Source organism: Venturia canescens, chromosome 6 (genome assembly GCF_019457755.1).
Source record: "Venturia canescens isolate UGA chromosome 6, ASM1945775v1, whole genome shotgun sequence".
Lineage (NCBI taxonomy): Eukaryota > Metazoa > Arthropoda > Insecta > Hymenoptera > Ichneumonidae > Venturia > Venturia canescens.
The window spans coordinates 12,733,279-12,756,504 of NC_057426.1; the positions used below are offsets into that span (position 1 = coordinate 12,733,279).

General features: G+C 42.1%; 5 protein-coding genes across 13 annotated transcripts in view; 3 read left to right on the forward strand and 2 right to left on the reverse strand.

The window, feature by feature from the left end:
* Positions 1-97: 97 nt before the first annotated feature.
* LOC122412728 (protein GET1-like) lies at positions 98-1,407 on the reverse strand. Of its 2 annotated transcripts, XM_043422512.1 has the most exons (5): positions 1,272-1,407; positions 746-911; positions 558-625; positions 207-401; positions 98-176 (listed from the first exon to the last, which is right to left on the reverse strand). In XM_043422512.1, the coding sequence occupies exons 1-4, from the start codon at positions 1,341-1,343 to the stop codon at positions 213-215; spliced, it is 495 nt and encodes a 164-aa protein (XP_043278447.1). In that variant the 5' UTR covers positions 1,344-1,407; the 3' UTR covers positions 98-176; positions 207-212. The 2 variants fall into 2 exon arrangements, with proteins under 2 accessions (XP_043278447.1, XP_043278446.1); XM_043422511.1 differs by having other exon boundaries at positions 98-401.
* Positions 1,408-1,635: 228 nt separating this feature from the next.
* LOC122412722 (EARP-interacting protein homolog) lies at positions 1,636-3,538 on the forward strand. 2 transcript variants are annotated; one of them, XM_043422502.1, is made up of 7 exons: positions 1,636-1,773; positions 1,885-1,932; positions 2,032-2,260; positions 2,382-2,593; positions 2,689-2,870; positions 2,987-3,295; positions 3,375-3,538. In XM_043422502.1, the coding sequence occupies exons 2-7, from the start codon at positions 1,891-1,893 to the stop codon at positions 3,535-3,537; spliced, it is 1,137 nt and encodes a 378-aa protein (XP_043278437.1). In that variant the 5' UTR covers positions 1,636-1,773; positions 1,885-1,890; the 3' UTR covers position 3,538. The 2 variants fall into 2 exon arrangements, with proteins under 2 accessions (XP_043278437.1, XP_043278436.1); XM_043422501.1 differs by lacking the exon at positions 1,636-1,773 and having other exon boundaries at positions 1,790-1,932.
* l(1)G0004 (lethal (1) G0004) lies at positions 3,538-4,877 on the reverse strand. The gene is made up of 3 exons (XM_043422504.1): positions 4,525-4,877; positions 4,327-4,416; positions 3,538-4,197 (listed from the first exon to the last, which is right to left on the reverse strand). Exons 1-3 carry the CDS (start codon positions 4,678-4,680, stop codon positions 3,670-3,672), a joined length of 774 nt encoding a protein of 257 aa, XP_043278439.1. The 5' UTR covers positions 4,681-4,877; the 3' UTR covers positions 3,538-3,669.
* A 174-nt stretch (positions 4,878-5,051) lies between these two features.
* LOC122412726 (mitochondrial fission regulator 2-like) lies at positions 5,052-7,967 on the forward strand. Of its 2 annotated transcripts, none has more exons than XM_043422505.1 (5): positions 5,052-5,411; positions 5,867-6,061; positions 6,147-6,292; positions 6,361-6,589; positions 6,720-7,967. In XM_043422505.1, exons 2-5 carry the CDS (start codon positions 5,868-5,870, stop codon positions 6,865-6,867), a joined length of 717 nt encoding a protein of 238 aa, XP_043278440.1. In that variant the 5' UTR covers positions 5,052-5,411; position 5,867; the 3' UTR covers positions 6,868-7,967. The 2 variants fall into 2 exon arrangements, with proteins under 2 accessions (XP_043278440.1, XP_043278441.1); XM_043422506.1 differs by having other exon boundaries at positions 5,052-5,247.
* Positions 7,968-13,215: 5,248 nt separating this feature from the next.
* LOC122412715 (uncharacterized) overlaps positions 13,216-23,226 on the forward strand; it is a 30,073-nt gene continuing 20,062 nt past the window's right edge. The window contains exons 1-2 of one of the 6 annotated variants that reach the window (XM_043422470.1): positions 13,216-13,526; positions 15,068-16,112. In XM_043422470.1, coding sequence (XP_043278405.1) covers positions 15,474-16,112 — 639 coding nt within the window. In that variant the 5' untranslated portion in view covers positions 13,216-13,526; positions 15,068-15,473. Of the gene's footprint in view, positions 13,527-14,019; positions 14,107-14,142; positions 16,113-23,226 lie in introns of those variants that run through there. The other 5 variants (XM_043422474.1, XM_043422473.1, XM_043422472.1 and 2 more) reach the window with 5 other exon arrangements.

Genomic DNA, 23,226 nt, shown 5'->3' on the forward strand with positions numbered 1-23,226 from the left:
TGAGTAGGAGCGAGGGAGTGAGACTCATCAAAATACAGAAGATTTTTGAAGCGAAATGTTGTAGAGGGGTGGAGAAAATTTTCTATATTCATTCGGATAGATTCCATACGCTGTGTTTATTTGGTTTTCATACATTGCATTTACCATTCGGAGGGAGACGATTCTATGATTTTAATGAAAGACCGGATGGGTTTTTATGGAGTGATAATTTGTTAGAAATAATCCTGTTTGCAAGTATCTATGACCGTTCTGACGACTATCATCCATACAGTCAAAGATATGGAATTCCGATGCGATGCCGGCCAGCTTAATATATTTTCGAACGGCCAAATGAGTTTATGCGGTAAGACGACAACCGCTTCTTTTCCATACGAGTACATCAGTATCAAGGTTATAATAGCCTGGAAATTAATATTTTTATCGGATCATAACAGTCTCATCGCGCTACGTGCCGCGCAAATACCTATGCTTCGGCTGAACATGTAAGATTGTGCACAAAAGTTCGTATCAGAAATAAAATAAAAATTTAAAAAATAAAATAAAACGAGTATACCAACTGTTATGAGCTTATTTCCATACGTCAGGTACAGTTGTGCCTTGTTCCGCGATGATAATCTTTCGGAAGCTAAAAAAAATTCATTTCATTCGTATTTAGTGATTTTGCATACCCGCGAGAGTGCAAAATTCACGAATATTATTATAACAAATAACAGCGAATCGCTGGAAGAAAATTCATATAACCGACCGTTTTCCCTCAATTCGTCCTTTATCTTGGCATATCTCCTTTGTATTCTGGTGAATTTTGCAAATTCATTTACAACAGATACTTCCGACATTTCTCTCTCCAATCTTTTCATTTCTGAACGCAATGTTTGATCCGTCTTGTTCCTCGAATACGTTGCTTGCAAAACCTACGCGATCAAAATTATTTGTAAAATCTTCAATAGAACTCAAGACTAGTACGCGTACACAATTCAAAATTGGAAACGCTTTGTAATGTTTCTATGATACGATACGATACAACAGGAGTAACGGAGTCTTCAAATTGTAAATAGTTTTTCAAATGCACTCGTATATGAGCAATAATGCACAGGCGGTAATGACACACACTTTTAAGTATATGCGGACAACAACAAACAAATACGCCGCCATTTTTTATATACTCGACCGGGTAAAATGTTTGTAAACCCGGTCAACAATAATTTAAAAATTTCGCATAAATTTAATTATTCGAATCTCAAGAGAGTTGAAATATCGCTTGAGCAACTCACATGCTTGATGAGGATCGGAGTTAAATATCCAGAGAGACAGACGATAGTCGAAACGATCAGTAGAGAGCCCATTATTTTTCGACTATGATGTACAAAATATAAATATGATGACGTTTCGATAAAATGTGTCGTAATTTTATTGTTATAAATACATAACTAGTATAAAGTCGTTATGACGAATGATCGAAATAGTCAAGGATGTGGGGTAAGTAACTTGTGGCTCATCGCGTGTTACGGTGCTTTTGTTGTCGCGTTATCAGCAGAGATCGAGTAAGATTGAAAACATATCGAGTACACAGCGACGGCGGATGACAATAAGTACTGACTAGCGCATTGTGAGCTGTGAGAGACCGAGACAAGACCGAGAGATGCAAGAACACTGACACTGACGGAGTATTTTTTTTCTTGTTCAATTTGGCTAGATCCACGCCACACGTCAAACGACCATAACCTCCCGAGATAACAACAACGGCAATGGCGAAGACAGTTAACTACTAATATGGTAACTACTGGCCGCTTCTAAACGTCACATACGGAGCTACCGGAATGTTTTTATTTATTTAGTTAATCCGAGACCAAGTTGTTCCTGAGTTTATGAAAATTTCAAAAACAGTAAATCATGGACAACGATAATCCTGTGATATATGGATTGGAATTTCAAGTAAGTTGGACACATTTTCAGTAGGAAAGTACATGATTGATATGTGAGTGAGATAAGTTCATGAATGGGATGTATAATAATAAATTATACACATTTTAGGCTCGTGCGCTTTCTGCTCAAACAGCTGAAACGGAGGTAGTGCGTTTCCTTGTGGGAACTCAGTCCCTTAAATTTTCCAATAACCAAGTACACCTGGTAGAATTAAACGAAGAAAACTCGAATGGACCAAAAACACAGGTTTACCGGCATCCGGTAGGAGAAATCTGGGGTCTAGAAGCATCGCCGACGGATCCTTCAAAATTTATCACTGCTTACAATAGTTTAAATGGTAAAAATGTGAGACACATCAATGTTTCAATGATCAGCTCCGGCAAGAATAGTCTGTGATTCCAAGAAAAACAAGAAACGATTATAATTTTTAACACAAATGTTATTGGTTTGGACCACAGCGGAAGGGGCTTGCGAGATGCGAGGAGCGCTTTGGAAACTACCCACAGCGGGTGAGGAGACGGATCAATTACAAAAGTTAGCAGATATAGACACAACCTCTCATGGAGTTGACCTCAAAGTCATAACTTATAATCCGACGGAAGAGTCAAAACTCGTTTCAGTTGTGGATGATCGTTTTGTTCTCTGGGACATGAGTTCCGAGAAAGCTCAGGTACGTCTTGCCCTTGAGTTTTCTCAACTCTACCAAACTGAATACAAAATTCCTAGTTATCAAATTTTTCAACAATTTTACAATCACACCTGAAGGAGGTCAGTGTCGGTGTACTGTCGAGCAAGGGTCAGCCAAGATTCACCAATGCCAAATGGAATCCTCACACAGGCTGCAATCAGCTGGTCACTCTCGACGACACCAACATTCGTGGTTGGGACCTTCGGGATCTTTCACGGGAGCGTTGGCTCATTCCATCCGCCCATTCTCAAATAATCAGGTTCACATTCAGAGTCGATGCTTCGGCATTCTCTTTTTTTATGTGCAATACGTCTAATGCGCGCTCCAACGATATATCGGTATATTAAAGATTTATTTATCATTAATTGCCGACAGGGATCTGGATTTCAATGCAAACAGACAATACTTTTTGTCAACCTGCGGAGATGATGGATTCATGAAATTTTGGGACATACGTTCGACCGCGCAGCCGGTTTATTCACGTATGGAGCATTCTCACTGGGTTTGGTCAATCAGGATCAACCGCTTCCATGATCAACTCGTGCTTACCTCGAGCAGCGACTCGAGAGTCATATTGAGTAGCATAGCTTCGATATCTTCGGAGCCATTTGCACACGCGGCTATCCCAGAGGATGAGGGCTCTGCCGATGTATCGTCTGGTCACCACCTTCTCGTAGGAGAAAAGTAAGTTTGAGTCTGAGGCGGTCCTACCCAGTTCTCCGATCGTGAAAATGTTTAACGCATTAAAAAAAAAACTTTTCAGGCTGGAGGACGGTGTTGTAGGACGTTACGAGGAGCACGAGGACAGTGTTTACGCGGTTGAATGGTCCTCGGCTGATCCGTGGACTTTCGCCTCTCTCAGTTACGACGGTCGTTTGGTTTTAAACAAGGTTCCTCGTAAATATAAATATAAAATACTTTTATAATTATCGTACCATTTTTTTTCCATACTTTAAATATTTTATTCTCAAAACGTAGACGCATTGCTACATTGGCAATATCTCACTTGACTTATATTAAGGCGGCAAGGGGGGGGGGGGAGGAAAGGCGACAAGGATTCAGAAACGTTCGGCAACGCGAGAAGCAACGTTTCTGAGTTGACCATAAACTTTGGATGGAGGACTGCCCATAATTAAGTTACAAATGGCTCTTCTAGCCAGTTGAATATTTTGATACGAGCCGAGTATGTGAATTTTCGTGTCAGCCAAAACTATACGAGTTTTCGTCACGTTCTCGATCGTGAATTTCGTTCTTCCCCCTTTTCCTGCTAATCTTCCTATTGCACGTGAAAGATGATCTCCCTTGAGCGGCTTTACATCTTCAGCTTGGAACGTCTCAACGAATAGATCGTCCAGTCTCAATAGCGCCAGAGCATCCTCCACTTCGAAACCAAGAATAAATGCTTTGACAAAATCTGCTCCTTTCTGCAAATTAGAAATGTCAGGAGTTTCTGGAGCTGTGCGGATCTCCACTTGTCTCGATTTTAGATTGAAACGAATCTGCAATTGTAAGTGTTCCACGACCGGAGTGAATATTTTCATCCAGTTCTCTTTGAGGGGCGAGTATCTGTGGGCTGGCACTGAAATCTGAAAAGTACAAAATATTTTATTTCATTGTGAGCCAAAAACAAGAAACCTAACTAAATGTAATGAATGATTCATTTTATCGTGCGTTGAAGTGCAGAACCAAGAGCAAAAATTTATAAGCACTCTAACCTTTCGCTGTTCACCACCTTGGACAGTTTTCGATCGTTTCGCCAGAGGTTTTGATGAAACCTTTCCTTCTATACCACTCACGGTATCTACCTAACACCGAGCCACCGCAAAATAAATCACTTTTTTAATATTATTTTTATTCAAGCAGCGAATGGATATTCATTTCAATCGAGCATCAAACATAACCTCGTACCGTACCTCCATTTGACTGTCACTCGTCGCCGCTCGCCTTTTGCAGGTTACCATTTTTGATTGTTTCAAATCGGTCTCTCGATTAGTGCGGTTATTCGTTTTTCGTGATGTTACCTTTTTCTCTTCTGTCATCTTTGCATTTGTCGCCACTTCCTCAACCATTTTTATTTATTCTTGAATCAACAACCTCGTTTTCAGACAGAAACATGTGGCCCGTGTGTCGCGTTCTGATTCCTGCTGTTGCTACTTGCTACTCCTCCTCTTCAGAATCTAAAGGAGAGGGGAAGATAGAAAAACTCGATCCTCAATCGGCACTGTCGGCACGGTCTCGGTTGATAAGCTGCGATTTCACGCGGAAACAAAAAAAATTTCGGCTATTCGCACTAAAATTTTTTTTCTCCAATTATAAAATAACTATAGTGACTACTAAACATATTTTAATCGTAGAATTGATAACTAACTACTGAACGGTTACCAGAAGATATTAATAAAAAATTTGACGACTGAAAAAACAAAATGAGAAAGGGATCCACACTTCCATCTGCTAACAACCAACGGCAGTAGGACAGAGCAGTGCAATACGTCTCCCATACACACTCGCACGATTATTGTAGAACTCTGACAGAAGTGTGGGAGGAAGAGAAGAGACGAGAAGCAGCAAGAAGCAGCACCAGCGGTACCTACCCCTACCATCGGCCAGCAGCAGCAGGAGCAGTGCAACAGTGGCAGGTTATGCTCGTTATGCTTTACGTGATTCGTAGTACTTTTTCCAAATTGCAAGGCAAATAATCGCGGCTGTGATAGCTAAAACGGTAACCTTAGCAGCATCTATTCTGATGTCAATTATACATTTGCGAAGAGCAAAACGCCTGGCAAATAGAGGCTAAAAAGAGGTGAGTCTTTTCATCAAAAATGTTTTTTCATTATTTGCGGAAAATTTTTGCCTGTCCGTGATATAACCGTGTTAGATATAAATTATAACCTCTCATTCCATGGGTCGCGTAGAGAGGAAAAGACATCAGTTGTGGCGCGAGTGTTAAAGAACTATCTCGATCATTAGTTGCTTATTTATATCGAACAGCAATCTGTAGTCGCGGAACGAGCATATTTCTGTACATTTTACATTGCCCATGTAGCCTCGAAAACTTCCAGTTCTCTGTATTTTATTGGTAGTAGTAATACTATATTATTGTTGAAAACCTTTTCGACATTATTGCACGCACTACATATTTCGAAAAACGGTAGTACGTCACACACCCGATAATGTAGAATATATACGGAAGCGTTTGATCCAATTCCTGTCTCTTGTACTAAGTATACTAGTTGCTGTGTTGACATTCTTTTTTAGAATGAGTGAGACTGTGCCAAAGTACTATGGAAAAAGACGAAGCATTGTCCGTCGTATAGGGTCGTTTTTGCCACTCAAACCACCACCAAAGATTTATGTCAGAGTCACGGCCTTGCATTCTATGACAAATTCAATGATAAATGACGAGACGACCAATGATTTTGTTGATACGAACGGCACTGGTGGAGCAGCATGGTAAATATGAAATTTGCCTTGAATCAACTGTTCCAAGGAACTAGAAACTTAACCAATTCTGTCTTGGTTTTGGCTGTCCTTTCAGTGGAATACTATCTGGCAGTAAACCCGATTTGTTGGAACCCATAAGCTTTGGTTCGGAAGTAAGATTACTGGCTCTGGAGCAAGAACTTCAGGAACTGAGAACCCAAGTGTCGATGATAGTTAAAAGCTCTGTTCCTCCCCAAAGCAGTAAGATCAACAACAAAGGTTTTTCCACCCGGCTAGACTTATAATAATATTTGGGAATTCTTTTGCAGACAGTTCAGCTGTATCTTTGTCGAATGGCGGTAGCCCGGACTCTGCACGTGGCCAGCGGTTTCCTCCGCCTCCCCCTCCTCCTCCGCCACCCACGACGCCCCACATAGCAAGGAGGGCCAGTCTTCAGGATCACAAATTAGAGGAGCGGAAAAAACCTCTGACCTCTCAAAAATCAATGGGCGATATGCTCAAAGATATTGATAAAGTGAAACTCAAACCGATCCAAAGGTGAGATATGCCTCTGCACTTTTTTACTTTTTTTCTCCCCCACCCTCCTCTCCTACTCAAAACGTATTGATGACGAAGAGCAGTTAGCCTTGATACAGTTTTGTTGATTCGATGTTCAAATAAATTTCAGATCACCCGGTGGTCGACCGTTGAAAATAAAACGTGAAAATAGTCCATGCAACGATTTACAAGAAATTCTGCGACGACGATACATAGCGATGCGGTCGCCGGAGAGCAAGAATTCATCGATTAACTTCGATCCGGATGATTCCTTCTGAAAACGGCGTTCAGGTTCGATCTCTAAGATCCTGAAGAAACGGATGGGCCTACCCGTTCGGTATTAATTCCGACTGATTTCGAGGTCGTCCATCGAATGAACGAATGCTCGCTCGCTCAAATGGTTCTTCACTATTTATTCTCCGGTGGACTATCGCTCGCTCACTCGCACCTTGCACCAACGATATTCTCACTTTTATAATCGCTGCGGTACCATTCGAGAGATTATCGAGAGGAGGCAGCGCCAGAAGAAAATGGAACGAGAACCAACTGATAGAGAGAAAAAGTGTTACGAGGATGATGAAGATGTTCCGGCGCACGATGCGTCCAAGTTTTCGTTGCCATTATAATATTTTAGTTTTATTTTCCACTCTTTCGGAGTGCTGCCATACGAGATTGAGTCCATTATTTTTCTTCTTTTCTCGAACGAGAATCCCACCTGATCAAGTTGCAGAAAACGATATCTAGTGCGCTAGTTCCTAAACAATAAATTCCCATTCCTCCGGAACAATAACAAATCGATTACACGATTTGAAGCCTCGATTCATGTGCGTAGCAGGTTCGTGCGAGTGGTATGAATACATACAAATAGTATGTACAGGGACAACATTCGGCGTTTGTTCGTTGTCTTAAAAGTTTATTTTCTGTCATTCTTTGCCAATTTTATTTATCGTACCGGTTACGAGACGCCGCAATAATCGTTGTCACCGAAAAAAAACAGATTCAAACATATTAATCTCTTTTTGTTCACGTACAATTATACCCAATTCGTTAGAGAATAACAATGAAGTGTAACAACTTTGTGTTTCGACTGGCCCACGGTTTCTGCGCCCAATTTTGGGTACTGTGCATTCGTCACCAACGCGACACTAGTATCGTGACTGCCGATGCTCGAGTCATGATATAAATATATCTCGAGGGCGCATTTTATCGTGGAGGCTTGGCGAGCCTGCGCCCTGGTTTCTCCTTCATCAAGAAGAACGGAAAAAAAAACAAACGAACCAAGCTAACGGGGCAACGTACTATACAATACGATGTTTTATACGTCAGGCTTTTACGAAAAAAAACTTGGAAAAATAAACGTTATTGTTGAAACAAAAAATCAATCATTTCCCGTTTCAACGATCATGTGATCGTAGGTGACATCGCATTCTCACTATCCCGATTGGACCAGCATCCGGAAACTCTGCACAGCGTTTTAACGCCTTAAAAATAACATTTTTTATTAGCCGAGTTAAGGGACTCGCAGCGTACTTGGGGTGGTCGTTTTCCCCTCGCTTATGAACTCGAAGTCGTTGCCGTTGAAGGAGATTCTGTACACGAAACATTGAAATTCGAAAAATATGCAGGCCTCTGGAGCTTTCCAGGAGCTCTCGTGACTCTGTCTCGCTGGAAAGCTTCTCTGAAACTTAAAAAACGAAGCATGACCAATGTACATTAAAGAATATTTATTTCTAAAAAAAATACAACTACACGTAAGAAGAAATATAAATTTTAAATTGATGGTGTAAAGTGTGGCACACATGTTGCTACAATGAAATTGTTACGCAACGTCTCCATACATCATAGAATGAGTTATTCCACACAGTCACTTTCAAATCTTCTATTTGTTCATTTCGCCCAAACTTTTATCTCTCCTTGTACCCAGTAAAAGAATTTTTGTCCATGGATTTACGAGATACGATTTTTTCGAACTTTCATGAATCTTCATTTTATCAATTCCCTGACAGAAATTCGTGCTGTCAGTATCGAGAGAACCGTAGCCTGGTGTCATTGTACCGGAAACCATTTGTCAGAGGTTTCGTGAAGTCGTTTTATATCGTTGTCATTTCGAGCAAGCGTACACGCTTGTATTTGACGGTATATCCAAAGTTTTGTCACTAAATTTTTTTCCCCTGCCACTATTTTCTTGCCCGAATACTCTCCATAAGAATCAGTCAATCGCTATGCGATACACACATGCAATTCCAAGTTCTTACTTTTCTAGGCAATAGGAAGTCAACAATAGAATAAAAAACGAAGAAAAAAAGCACGTGATAGTACATGATGGTTACGAGATAGAGTCAAATTTCACTCTGTCGATTAGATATCGTTTTTCTCATCGCCTTGACGTTATTGAACGAGATAAATACCCGCCCGCCCTCACTCGGTAGACACACGCAGCTGACACACTTATGCACACATGGAATCGAATTGAAAAAACACTTGATGGTTGGTCTTTTGACAGTTTTGACACTTGCATGAATTTTATAGTTTTTGGGTATCTGGAGTCGCGGCAGCGACTCAGAAACGAGTACATTTCTGTATAGGACGAATCGCTGCCAGAGTCTTTACCGAAGCGATAGCGTTTCCAATAATTTTCGAAAATTTTCAAAATTTCTGTCTAATAATTAATTAATTACGCGCAATAGTTCAGAGAATACGGTAAAAGTTGACGTATTTTTTCTTTTTCGCATGTACATACAGGCTCAAGCAGCTTTAATTATTTCCCATTCACTGGGCTCTGCTAGTGCCTTCGTGTGAGCGGTTGTATATTTACATTGACGGTTCTAAATTGTGTGCGGAGTTTCAATAATTCGAAAATGGTGGTAATGAGTCGGAGTCGGTGAAAATGTCGACGAGGAACAGCCTCGTCGACACCGGGATTCTTTGAGTTTAGTATACGAATGTAAAATCCGAATTTTTCGTGAAATGTCAAGTAAAAGTTTGGATTAGTGGCGATACTGAACTGGACTTGGTTCATTAAAAAAAAATTCAAAGTTTTGTGTTTTTTTCGCATTTTACGACTGGTCCGGTTCGTAATCGATCGTCTCGTGACCGATCAGTACGTGAAAATGAGGTTATGAAAACGAATCGCCGTCCGCGTTCGGCGACGACTTTGTCATTTGCGATTCGGTTAATCCACGTTCGAGATCCTCAAAAGACTCACTGGCCTGTTTTATGGGAATGCGAGTGTATATGCACAGACGTTTAGGAATGGGGTAGACCGCAGGCAGCATCGTGAATCCACGTGTGAGTTGACGAGAAGCGACGGGACGCCCGGCGAAAATCAATACAGAGTGCATCAGCCGCTCGCATATGACGCTCGATGGCGGCGTAGTCGCGAGTCTCTCGCTTAGCTCGCCGGGTGTATGGTGCACACTTCTCACATTCTCCATGGTTTAGCTCAACCGCCCATTATTTTTCACCGACTAAACCTGGCCGCCGTCGTCCATATGCAATATTAAGTAGCTCGCGCGATCTCATCCGATCTGATTGAACTTTGAGGAGGGAGGGAAGCATTTTTAGGTTTTGAAGTTTCGAACACAAAGACGCGAATTTCATGATCGAGTTGGACAGTTGAGGCACCGTTAGAATCCGCAGCAATTGACAACCGCGTCCACGAGACTCCATTGGACATTTTTTCCCCTTTGTTCTTAAGGCTCCTTCGGCTATTCATATGTTTGAGATTTTTATCTTAGTTTGAAGGAGGACGAGGGCACAAGAATAGGGGCAAGTCGCTGAGAAGCGGACCGAGCGAGAGATGAAAAGGCCTAAAAAGTACGAATCGAGCGTTGAATACGAAGTCATTGCTAGGAGATAAAAAACTGTTGAGACGTCGCATACGTCAGTTCGTTTGAATAAAGGTTTTTGTGGAGTGGTCATAAAAAATTAATTTCCTCATCCCAGGCCCTAAATGATAATAAGAAACGAAGAAAATATTTGCAGGAGGAAAAGCAAATACGCCATCTTATGCAAGAGGCCCGAGGCACTGCTGTTCTATCATTTTCATACGAATATTGTCTTATAATTAATCGTAATTGACACGCACTGGGGAAAAAAGAAGTGCCGTTGATGGGCGGCTTCAAAGGGGGGTGAAGGAAAAATGGTTTTAAGTCCATTCTCACCTAAAAAAAAAAAACTCTAGCCCGCGAATTACTATCGACCAGTTATGTCGGACTCGATGGATCGAGTGCTAAATTTAAGCCCCCATGAGTGCTTTATTAAGGGCTGTCAACAGTGTAAACGTTGGAATTTTAGGTATTTTTTGTTGATTTTATAAATAAAAAATAAAATTTTCATGGTATTTTTTTGTACAACGGTGTGTTGAAAGTGGCAAGCCTTGAATCGGCGTTGACAGCAAATCTTAAAAATAGAACATCTCGGGACAAAATACCAAAAAAAGATTCTCAAAATATGCTATTAGCTGTCGGACGACGCAGGGGATTTTCGAAAAATTGTTTAGACAAAGAATGGCGACGATTTGAAGAAAAAAATCACAATTTTTGTATCTCAGTAGAAAATTCTTTATAAGAGAAACGAAAAAAGTGATAAAAAACGGCTACGTCGTGCCGAAAACGTACGTTTTCCCTGCAAAATGCAATTCGCATCGAGCCGCTGGGATAAAAACTCTTTCCGTTTTGCTGCCAACGCCAATTCAAAGGGTGCCATTTTCAACACACCATTGTACAAAAATATACCATAAAAGAATTAAAAACAAAAAAATTTTCTCCGAGTACGTAAAAAATATGTACAAGGCTTTACGCAAATCCATCAAACCAATTTTTATTTATAAAATAAACAAAAAAAAACACCTTAAATTCCAACGTTTACACTGTTTATAGTCCTTAAAGTGAAAAAATCGTTACTCGTAAATGATGAAAATGTTATGCACGACGAGAATAAATTTGGTGAAAAGGTGAATCCATAAACGAGAAGAATAGAGACTCGTATTGTGTGGTAGCAGGTGGCCGATCTGAAGTGATCATGAAGCGGAAAAGTATTGTACTATTCGAGTTATCGTCCGTTATATTTATATATATATATATACACGTTGGAGAAAATGTGTGGAAAGTCTGGGGCTATAAGAGGCAGATTGCAGGTCTGCCAGGCAATGGCAATGGTGCCGCTGTTAAGGGTTTATTATTGATCTTTTTGGACGAGCGACGACATCGCTGACATCGTGGGGGCGCGCGCAATGTAGAACGCCCTTTCTCTCTCTCTCTCTCTTTCTCTTCCTCTTCCTCTCCGGTCCTTGACACTTGGGGCCCACATTTGTACGTACGTGAAAACACCCACAGAAATCGAAAAAGAAAAAACGGGGACGCGAGAAAGATGCAGAAAAGGCAAGAGTCGTAGTTTGCTTAGAAAGTGTCGTTCCTTTCAGAACATGCAATTTTGGTGTCTCAATTAATAAACTACTGCGGGAGCTGAGCCGTTAGAAAAAAAAGGAAAAGTTGAAACTAACGGTATTTTATTTTGGTACATGGAAAAGCAACGATAATCCGACTAGGCGTTGAGAGAAGAGCAATTATGATAAATTCATCTGTTCCACCATTTTATCTATGATCAACGCAGGAAATAATAATTCAAGCGTCATTAGACGAGGATTGATATAGACGACGGTGCTTATAGAGATTGTGATTGTCGAGGGGTTGGCGAGAAGCTCTGAAAAGAGAGGAGAGAGCCCTTTTTATCGTGACGTCGACACGAATAAAGTTGTATCCGAATATAACTATTAATCGAGGAAATATTGAGGGCTTTCCGACAATTATGCTTTAATTGAAATGCACTTTTGTCGTGAGACGCGTCGCGTGTTTTGGAAAGCTCCCCATTACGTATACATTTTTGGTAATAGGACCCCTCCCCCCACCCTTCTCCCACAACTTGTTGCGAACGAGAATTCATCGTAGCACGGAATCATAACCTAACTCTCTGGTGAAAACACCGGGTGAACCGTTGAATATGCGAGAATATTTGCTCCGAGAATACCTCGATCGTAGTTCATTGCACTTTGTCAAAATAATTCAATTCGGGAGGCATCGAAATCACGCACACAGCCAGGAGTAAGAGCACGTTTGCGGAGATGTGTGTAAACGACACTCGCGACACGCGTGTAAATTCGAAAAGTGGGCGTTTTCCGTTACGCTTGAATTTTGAATTTCGATCGGACGATCTCTTTGCCTCAAAACTCTTTCGTCCCCCGGGTCGAAATTCTTCTGATTTTTCCGTCTTTTTTCGCGCTCTCCTCTTGTGCGTGCACACATTTATATTAAGGTCGTTACTAAAGTGTCTTTGTACAGAAATAATTGAGAGAGCGGGTTAGAAAAATGATTGGCAATGAGCAAGAAATTTGATGGGACCGTTGTATTGACAAATGGGAGAGTAAACTGTACGAAAATGTACACAACCGCGATGGTGCGCTAGCAACAGCAATAACATGAGGCTGAGGGAGTGGGGAGCGAGCAACTGAGCAAACGCTCGGCGCTGGCTCGCTTCCTCTACTCGATATTTAGCGAGGTGGGGCGGCGGCAGTTACTATTCAGCGACGATGGCGAGACGAAAGACGGGGGAGTCAGTGCGTGCACAGCGGCCGGCCGGCGCGCATCGTCGGCGTGTCGTTAAACGCGCGCGGGTGCTCGTCGTCCAAGTTTTTTTTCCCTATTGTATGGATTGTTCGCTCACTCGCTTGATCGCGTACCAATCCCACACGTGTAATTATTGAAACAAGAAAGCAGTGGGGCAACGGTCTTTTCAAAGAGTTGAAAAATCATAGGCGCGCAGTTTATTCTCGTATTAATCGCAATGTTATGATACAGTTATTCTTTCAATTCCCGTGTCTACGAGACTCGGAGGTAGAGAGAGGGAGGGAGAAAGAAGAGAAGGAGAGAATTAAATAGCGGTGAATAGACGCTTTCCAAAGCGTGTTTTTTCATCGGCCTAAACATGCCTGCGAAATGATCGTGCTTGCGGATCAGACCCGGAGCCAGAAGTCGAGCTCGAACCGAACAAATGGAATGATGCTGTTAATTGTTTTCACCTCACTTTAGTCGTCGTGTAAAGAATTTTTTAATCATCCAACAAATATAAATCATTAAATTTTCGTCCAGTAAAGAAAAATCACTGTTGCAAGTTTCGATTCCTTATAAAAAATCTTGGAGAATGTTCCAGCGATTCTGCAAGGGGATATTTTTTTTTCTTTCCCACAGATTTTTCATGTACCGTTGTTTCTCTCGGTAGAGAGACTTTTACGTCTCACTCGATAATAGGTCGATATCAATAGAATGCAAAAACGATCGTCTCGCAGTCCTTGTTTTGGCAAAGCAACAAAATAGGACTGCACTGACTGACTCGATGATTCTAGAGATAGAATGGTTAAGAGCAGCATGTAACTATTGTTTGAAGGACGATAATACGCTCGGACTGCGCTCGGACGACATATCGCTATATCTACATATCTCATCCGGGGATATAAAGTGATGGTGTGTACGTCGTCTTTCTCCCTCTCTTTTGCAAAGTGCTCGCAGCAGCAGCAGCAGCAGCAGCAGAAAGCACAAGGCTGTTGACTCGCGGCGCGCGTGCTCGAAATGCGCGGGTGAATACGATTTCACATCGACCTCACGCAATTGCGAGGCTGTCGTTTTGAGCGTCTCAGCACCGGCCTCAAGTCTCGGTCTCGTGTCCCGGGCGCGATCGCTCTTTCTATACATTCGTTTCGTCAATTTATTCTTGACGACCGCGGATTCGCTCGCTCTATTTTATCCGCATCGTAATTGCATTATTCCAATTTTAATCCATACATTTTTCATCTCTTATGAAAAGACGATGCCGCAGTTAATCGAGTGAACATTTTCACTTCCGTATTCGTCGCAGACGTTCTCCTTCCGTCGTTATAATTAAGATATGAGAGTTGGAAAAAATACGATAGAATTTCTCGATTTTGTACAAAGATCAAAGGATTTTTCAACTCCTTGTCACAAGATTCGAATAGAACGACACATTCGTTTCACTGTTTCTGTTAATCACTGGATTATCACTTTTAATCGATTTTAAAAATCTATGCGCCCCTTCGGACCTCAAAATATTGATTCGAATGAGTTGAGAGGGGGGGAGAGGGGGCAACGACGAAAAAAAATGGAGTGAAGAATTAAGTTGAAACTCTGTGAAAAGTCTGAGATGACTCGGTCGGCCGTCATCAACAACCGGCATAATCGATGGTCGCGGTAGCGGCTCGATGACGAGCTTCTCAAGAAAAAGTCAGTTCAATACTGTCCGAACCCGTGCATAGGAATATTAGACGATGTGAAAGATGTCAAATTTCAAGAACTTGCGAGTCCTCGTGTTTCTGAATTTTCCAAGAAGCCCGAGCAGCTTTCCGGAACAAAAAAAAATGAATCGACGTTTGAAATCGAAGCTCGAGATGTGATTATATTTTGATTTCAGCCTAGTCGGGAAGGGAGACCGCGGAGAGTTTCCCCCGGGAAAATAGGGCTCGAGAAAAAAGTGGCATGGATAAGGCGAAGGAGGAATACGAGGAGAATAAAATAAAAAGGGGTAAAAAGCACATAGTTGGTGTCCGTGGAAGTGTACGTGTGCGTGTGGCTCGTAGAACGACCGGAACCGTGGCGAGCAGGCGTGCGCGCGCTGCATCGGATACGAGAGAGCGTGAAGAAATTCACAAGCCGATGATTAGAGACGGTAGAACGAGTGCGTTGTGGTGTCAAGATAAAACCGAACGTTCAGCTCGTCACGATATGAGAAAATAAGTGTGCGCTCGCTCGGAATTGTGGAAATAAGTGATTTGAGAGGAATGTGAAAGAAAATAAGAGAGAATCATCGAGCGGCGTCGATGGTTGAGGAAAAATGTTGTTGGGATACGGGAAAAGGCTTCGGGAGGCATCAGCATCGACACCATCGTCAGCAGCAGCACCAGTGGCCGAATGAAGGACGATGCGGTGAAAAGACCTCGGGCAATTCGAAACTGAGCAAAAGGTCGGTGAAGTATTGGTCGTATGATAAAAAAATAGGCGCCAGCAGCGGCGTTGCTCGCGGGGGCGGGGCCGGGGCCAGGGGCAAAGGTGCGAGTGATTCAAAGCTGGCGTCGGAAAAGCAAAAGCATGACGGGTCCCGCGGGGCTAGGACCCGTCGTCACCGTGGAAACGGCGGTGGGTCTCTTTCGAGCCGCGGGAGTGCGGCGACCGGTGTGCAGTGCGGCCTGTGTACAGTACTAGCCAGCCTTTTTCGACGCGCCATGTGTATCGCCGGAAGTAGACGAGGTTCCGGCGAATCTTGTTATCAGGAACTCGCCACCGAGATGCAACAGCACCACCAGCCGCGCTTGCAGTCCTCTCAACAGTTCTCGCACCAACGATCGCCCGCTGGCTTCGCTGGCTCTCCCCTTAAAACAATCCTACCCAACAGTTGTTCTACTTCCGGCTCCTTTGACGGATCGAACAATCGGCTCGATGACGAGTCCCTTGGACGGGAGGTGAGCGACCAATTATTCAGAGTATCATCGTTAGCTTTTAAGGGGAGGAACAAACAACATTTTTGAACGTTCGCACCCCGAGAAAACCGGCGGCACTTCGACGGCCGATGTCAGAACGCACGATTCCTTCATTCAAATTCAATCAAACGATCCTTCATTAAAAAACTCTTTTCCAGTCGTGCTTCATTGCGCCTCGAGAAAACATTTTTTTCCAAAACAACATTCGTCCCCGTCTCCCCTACGCTTTCGTCAAATTCCCGAATTCCCTCTTCAAAATTGCAATTCCCGAAGATCACTGCATCCGCGTGCATTAATGTAAATTGGCCTTAAAATGCGAACTGAAAATCAGCGCATTCGGACCTCGATACAGCCTGAAAAAAATAAAACATAAAAAACAACACGGAAAGTGAAGTGAAAAAAAGATCGCACGTAAATAAGTGGGTTGACGGGGGAGCCGTGTAACGTGCACTTTCGTAGCGCGCTCACTATATACGCTCCCGTACGCGCATGATTCGAGCAATGAACCGCAACTCCCGACGGGGGCGATTCCCGTGTACCGTGTCTCGGAAACTGTACGCGCACATACGTCGAATAAAGGCTCGACGGTGAATAGCCCTGCGGACGTAAATGTCGCGAAATCGTATATTTACTAATCCGGTGTGAGATATCGAAGCCTGTAAACAGAGTCATCTTTCGCCGGGGCTGTATACGTAACATTAAGGAGTTTCGCTACAGGCGATGCAACGTTGCCATGCTAAACCATGCTAAAAACATAAAAAATTTCAAAAAGTTCAGAATTTTATAAAATTTGGTCAACATATTCTTTAGTGCCAAATTTGAAAATACTAATTTTTTAAGATTTTTCTTCTACACAGTTGTCGAGTAATCGATCACTCAATATTCCATGTAAATAGGTATACATTCCGGGCATAAGAAATCTGCTTTAACGCGTAATTACTCGATAACTGAGTAGAAGAAAATTTTGAAAAAATTAGTGTTTTCGCACTTGATGTTGAAGAACATTGTCACCAGATTTGATAAATTTCTTAATATTTAGACTTCTGTACTGAAACTCCTTAATCGAGAGCCAGAGCGTCGGAGCGACTCGAAACGAAAGTAGATTCGAAAACGGAAGCCCGCTGGGCTCTTGCGCCCGGAAAATCCTGTTTCTAACTCCTGTTAAGGTGGTTCCTCCACGAGACAGTTAAATTAGGAAATTATTTAAATTTGGCATACGTATTGTTTAACATATGAACAACACCTCTATAAAATTTAAACAAGTTTCGCCATCCCGAACCCGAGATATATGTAATTGAAGTTGACTCAATTAACACGTAACATACGGACCGTGCATAGGCAAACAGCACATTATTAAATGACGCTGAAGTTTCCAACGTTGGAGTCCAACGAAATGATGTAAAAAAACTTTCAAATAATTCCAGTAAATCTCCAATCTTGTTCCCTGCCGAATTTCCAATTCGTAATTTTTCAAGCCACATCATCAATAATTCGTTAAATAAAAAAATAATGAATTATAAATCTTTTTTTCGTTCATTTCGTTGAAATCCAACGTTGCAAACTTCAGCGTCGTATTATTAATTCTACCGGTAGTACTAAAATTAGGAAGTTTATAAAAAACTAGGAGGAGCTAGAGCAGGATTCACAGATGTTGTGAAAAAAAATCAAGGTGATTGACCATCTAGTTTGACAGATATAGTCTCGAGAAGTACGAAAGTTTAGGATGACGCTGAAGTTTTCAACGTTGGAGTCCAACGAAATGAACGAAAATAAGATTTATAATTAATCATTTTTTTATTTCACGAATCATTGATGTGGGTTGAAAAATAACGAATTGCAAATTCGGCAGAAAACAAAATTTGAGATTTACTGGAATTATTCGAGAATTTTTTTAGATCATTTCGTTGGACTCCAACGTTGCAAACTTCAGCGTCATTACGTAACAGTGCTGAAGTTCGCAACGTTGGAGTCCAACGAAATGAGGGAAAAAACATTTTTAATTCACTAATTTTTTATTTCACAAAATATCAGTGCAGGTTGAAAAATGACGAATTGGAAATTCGACAGTTAACGAAATTGGCCGAGTGAATTATCAACCCTTTTAATATGCAGACGGTACATAACTTTTGGTTGGGGCTGTCGCAGGGGATCGACTTTAAGGGGGTGAATTGAATGAAAGAAAAAAAAACACTTTTCTCAGGTTAAATTCGAAATGATTTCTTTTGTTTTCTTTTCATTTGAATTTTTTTTCCTCTCCAGTTTATTCTGCTCGAGTTGAGCCGCTTCCGCACTTCTTTGCAATAAATTTCGATCGAGGGATTCGAATTTAGCATCGACTGGGAAAATGAAGAAAATCAATATCGATCGGGCGCTTTTGTCGGTGCTTAATTATTTTTGTAGTTAGCAGACCTCGCCCATTCCGCCGATTGTCAAGCCTGTCAATCGCTCATGTATCTCCGTCGCTTCGTCTCTCGCTCTCTCCTTCGCTTTGGCGAATTGTGTCGCTTCGGCGACCGCTACCGAGCATACAAACGTTTTTTACGTCTTTAAATAAAATAAGCATGAAATAAGAAAGCGAGGGAATCGAGTTGTGGGATTTGAGAAAATTTCCGTCACGATTTACGCTCCTCGTACGACGTGCAAGTTTGCAACGCTCGAGTCCAGCGAAACGGACGAAAAAAATGGTGATTTTTCGATTTTATTCCCTCCTTAATTTGCAATTGGTAGTTTTCCAGCCTACACGAATGATTCGTCGGTTGAAAACTGCGGAATCACAAATGTGCTTTGTTCGTTCGTCTGGTTCTGCGACTTCGATGTCATTTTCTCACGAGGGCCCAAAATAACGAAGAAAATAATGAATTGTACGAATGAGTTTTATTCGTTTATCAGTAAACAGAGTTTTTGTGCTCCAGTCCACGAGAGTCCATCGTTGCAAAATCACCGCGCGCTGAAGCAACGTTGCAGTCCAACGAAATGAACGAAAAAAACATTTACAATTGACCAATTTTTTATTTCACGAATCATTGGTTCAGGCTGAAAAACTACGAATTGAAAATTCGGCAGGGAACGAAATTGTAGAATTACTGGTATTACTGGAGGCGTATTTACATCATTTCGTTGGACTCCGACGTTGCAAACTTCAGCGTTGAAAAAACAGTAAAAATTGGAGTTGACGATTATCGAGGCGTTATGTAAAGATGTTGAAACAAGAGTATCGTCATCATCGATATCAACACACGAAACGCTGTTCCTGTTAGAGCTGTCATCGTCGTCCAACTGTAATTATTATTCCCCTCTGTAGCTTCGGATGACACTGAAGTTTGCAACGTTGCAGTCGAACGAAACGAGCTGAAAAAACTCTCCAACAATTCCAATGATTCTTCGATTTTGTTACTTGCCTGATTTGCAATTCGTTATTTTCCACTCTCCAACAATGATTCGTGAAATAAAAAATGGTGGCTCAATTACAAATATTATTTTCGTCAATTTCCTTGGTCTCCAACGTTGCAAACTTCAGCGTCGTAGCTTTGCCTGCAAGTTTCGTAGCACGTACTCACATGCTTGGTAAAACGAGTCACACTTGGAGAGCAGCAAGACGAAAGAGCTGACGAATCAGGTCAATGACGCAATTGCGCCTCTTCGATCTGTCGTGTGTTGGACGTGCATTGTGTTCAGAAATATTTTTCCTCGCTCTTCCCCTCCTTACGTTCCACTGCTGTTTTACCGTGTTAACGTTCACGCGGCGTCCAATCGAAGAGCAATTCCCTCTTGCTGTTGACGAGTCACCGAATCTCCCACTGGAAACGAATCTTTTAGGACAAATTTTTGACCCTCACAGACGCATTTACAAACGCGGTGTCTTTTTTCGTGCTCTTTATCGCCAAAAATTATCAACTTCCCTTCGCTTACTCTCACATCAGTCGTTCCCATCCGTTGTACCGGTTGCGCGCGATGCGTTCGACCTCGGCCACCATTAAGGAGGTTCTTACCAAAGCTCTCGAAGCGGAAGCTCCGGTAACAGTAAATCTCTGACGCTCAGGCTAGAACTTGCTCGACGCCGAGCTCGCATAACGATAGATAAGAGAAGCGGGGGCGATGCTTCCCCGCTCGTTTCATTGCAGCGAGAGAATTTTGAGAGGAAATGGTTGACCTCGAAGGGCCGAGTTCCTTTACCAGGCTTATGGGGTTTCATATCGTCTTTCGTGGAGCGGGGGCGTCTAAATTCATATTTTTTTTCTCGTCTCCCATCACCGGGGTACCGGAGACGATTTTTTTTTTTTTTATGCTTATACAAATATTGATATAAATCCAAATAATACGATTTTTTTTTAATTTTACGACGTTTAATCACTTTGGTCGACTTCGGGATGATCGTGGGGATTGAAAATGCTATGAAACGAATGACGCTGAAGTTTGCAAGGTCGGAGTCCAACGAAATGATGTAAAAAAGCCTCCAATAAATCCAGTAACTCTCCAATTTTGTTCTCTGCCGAATTTGCAATTCCTCAATTTTCAAGCTGAACCGATACTTCGCGAAATAGAGAATAAAAAATTGTTTCTCATTCATCTCGTTGAAGTCCAACGCTAGAAACTTCATCCTCGTTGTCTCATCTGACTCGAGTATTATACAATCATTCGATACGCGCTATAACGATGTTTCAAAATGATCGTCAAGCGTCGTGCACGATCTCGAGATGTGTAAGAGGTGTCGGGTGGGACGTTTCGATTATATGGGGACGAGCCTTGACGTCTTGTTCGCTCGGAGGGGAATTGCCAAGAAAACCAGGTCAATCGCCAAGTTCGATCTGCCGTACGTGCCCCGATTATTAACTCTACACCGCTCCATCTTCTTTTCCACAGCACTATGCGAAATAAAATATTACGAATTCAGTAAACACTGAAGTTTGTAACTTTGGACTCGAATGAAATGGTATAAAAAAACTCGAATAATTCCAGGCGAATTTCCAATTTTCTTTCCTGTCGAATTTGCGATTCGTAATTTTTCAACCTGCACCGATGATTCGTGAAATGAAATAAAATGGGGGAATTACAAATCTTTTTTTTCCACGACGCTGAAGTTTGCAACGTTGGAGTTCAACGAAATGAACGAAAAAAAAGATTAATAATTCATTATTTTTTTATTTCACGAATTATTGATGCGGCTTGAAATATGACGAATTGGAAATTCGGCAGGGAACAAAATTGGAGATTTACTGGAATTATTTGAGACTTTTTTTAGACCATTTCGTTGTACTCCAACGTTGGAAACTTCAGCGCCATTTTTTTCCTTCGCTTCATTGCAGACTTCGACGTCGTGTAAACAAAAGAGTTTTTCGGAGTTTTTAGTTACGATTCATCGCTGCAAATGTTCGTTGAATGGGCGTCGATTTTCTGCTGAAAATTGTCCTCTTTTAGACGTTTTTTCAAATTCACGATTGTCCAATCAGGCCTTTCGATGCCTCGACGAACGTTCGGAGAATTCAAATCTAAACGAGCATTATTTATTGAGTCGTTGGTCCCTCCAATTATCACGCGATCGAGTGCTACGCCAGTTTTTCTTTTCCCTTAGTCAAACCCCGCATGCCTACGGGTCGTAAAATAGTGTTCGCCTCGCATGTGAATATTGATAAAAGTTTTGGAGCCATCGCTTTTGGCAATATCGAGATTTATCCAGAAGAATCGAGATTCTAACGAAAAAGGTTGACTTCCTGTAATTTTCATGGGTGTACCTGGCCAACGGAGGATTTTCCATTCCCTCGAAGAGCGAAGACTGAGCCGAAGGCCGTCCAAATTTCAAGGAGGTTGGAGGATCGTGCGCCCGCAGATTTGTTTTCTGCTGCAGCACGAAAAACGCTGCCGCAGCGGGCGTGAGGCTGTTCTTTTCTAACGGGTGCATGAATAAAAGCTCCGAGAGCCCCTCGAATTCGCGTATGGAATTGTGCGGCATGCCTCGCACCAGTCAATAAATGGTGTCGAACTGCCCCAGCCTTTCTTAAGTGTAGCACCGAATTGGCGCACACTCGACACTCGTAATCGTTGATTATTTGGGACGAGGGCCAGTCGGAATGTTGGCGAGTCGGGAACGTGGCAATGACGCTGAAGTTTCCAACGTTGGAGTCCAACGAAATGATCGAAAAAAACTCTCCAATAATTCCAGTAATTCTCCTATTTTGTTCCCTGCCAAAATTGCGATTCGTAGTTTTTCAAGCTGCACCAATGATTCGTGAAATAAACAATTGGTCAATTAAAAACGTTTTTTTCGTTCATTTCGTTGGACTCCAACGTTGGAAACTTCAGCGTCGTACGTGGCAGTTTGAGCGGGCCAGTTGAATCGGAGGCTCCTTGCAGCGGGCACACTTGCGCTATAAACCGCGCCGAAATAAAAGGTCGGGAAGCTTGTGGCCACGTTGGGGGGTGCGCTCTGCTCTGACTCGGGAACCCTCCCACTGTGGCTGGCTACTGCCGGAACTGAAGCCCTGCCAAGGGATAAGGATAAAACCTTACAATGTGCTTGCGCAAATGATTGATGCTATTTTCCCAACGAATGTACAAATTGAGATAGGATTTTTGAAAAGGATTTGAATTTATTCTTGCCTGGATCCCCCCTCAGCCTTTAAACCGAGCTTTGAACTCTCCTTGAAAGCTCGAGATTGCATGGACTCGGGATCGGTGCTGCATAGGATCATGCTGGGTGGGGTTAGATGAGCGAAAAACCTGCAGGAAGTGCTTCGGCTGTTCTACACGGAGAGAAAATTTCACTAAAAACTACCATGGTGCCATAGAAGTAGGGTTCTCCTATCGGTAATATTTTTATTAATTCTTACGAACATACATAGTCATTTTTTGTGAAGCGACTCGTTGAAAATTGATGAGTGATGTCAAAATAAATACATCGGTACACGTGCACACCGATATATTATCGTACAATCGGGAATGAAATTCTGTTATTTACCGTAGTAAATTTCTAAACACTTTGGCGTATGATCGATGCTTGTGTTCGAGCTCCTCAAATTTTATTATGTTCAACTGTAAATTTCAATTGTGAAAACAGTACCAAGTATAAAAATAGCACAGTTTGAATCTTTGTCACAGCAAA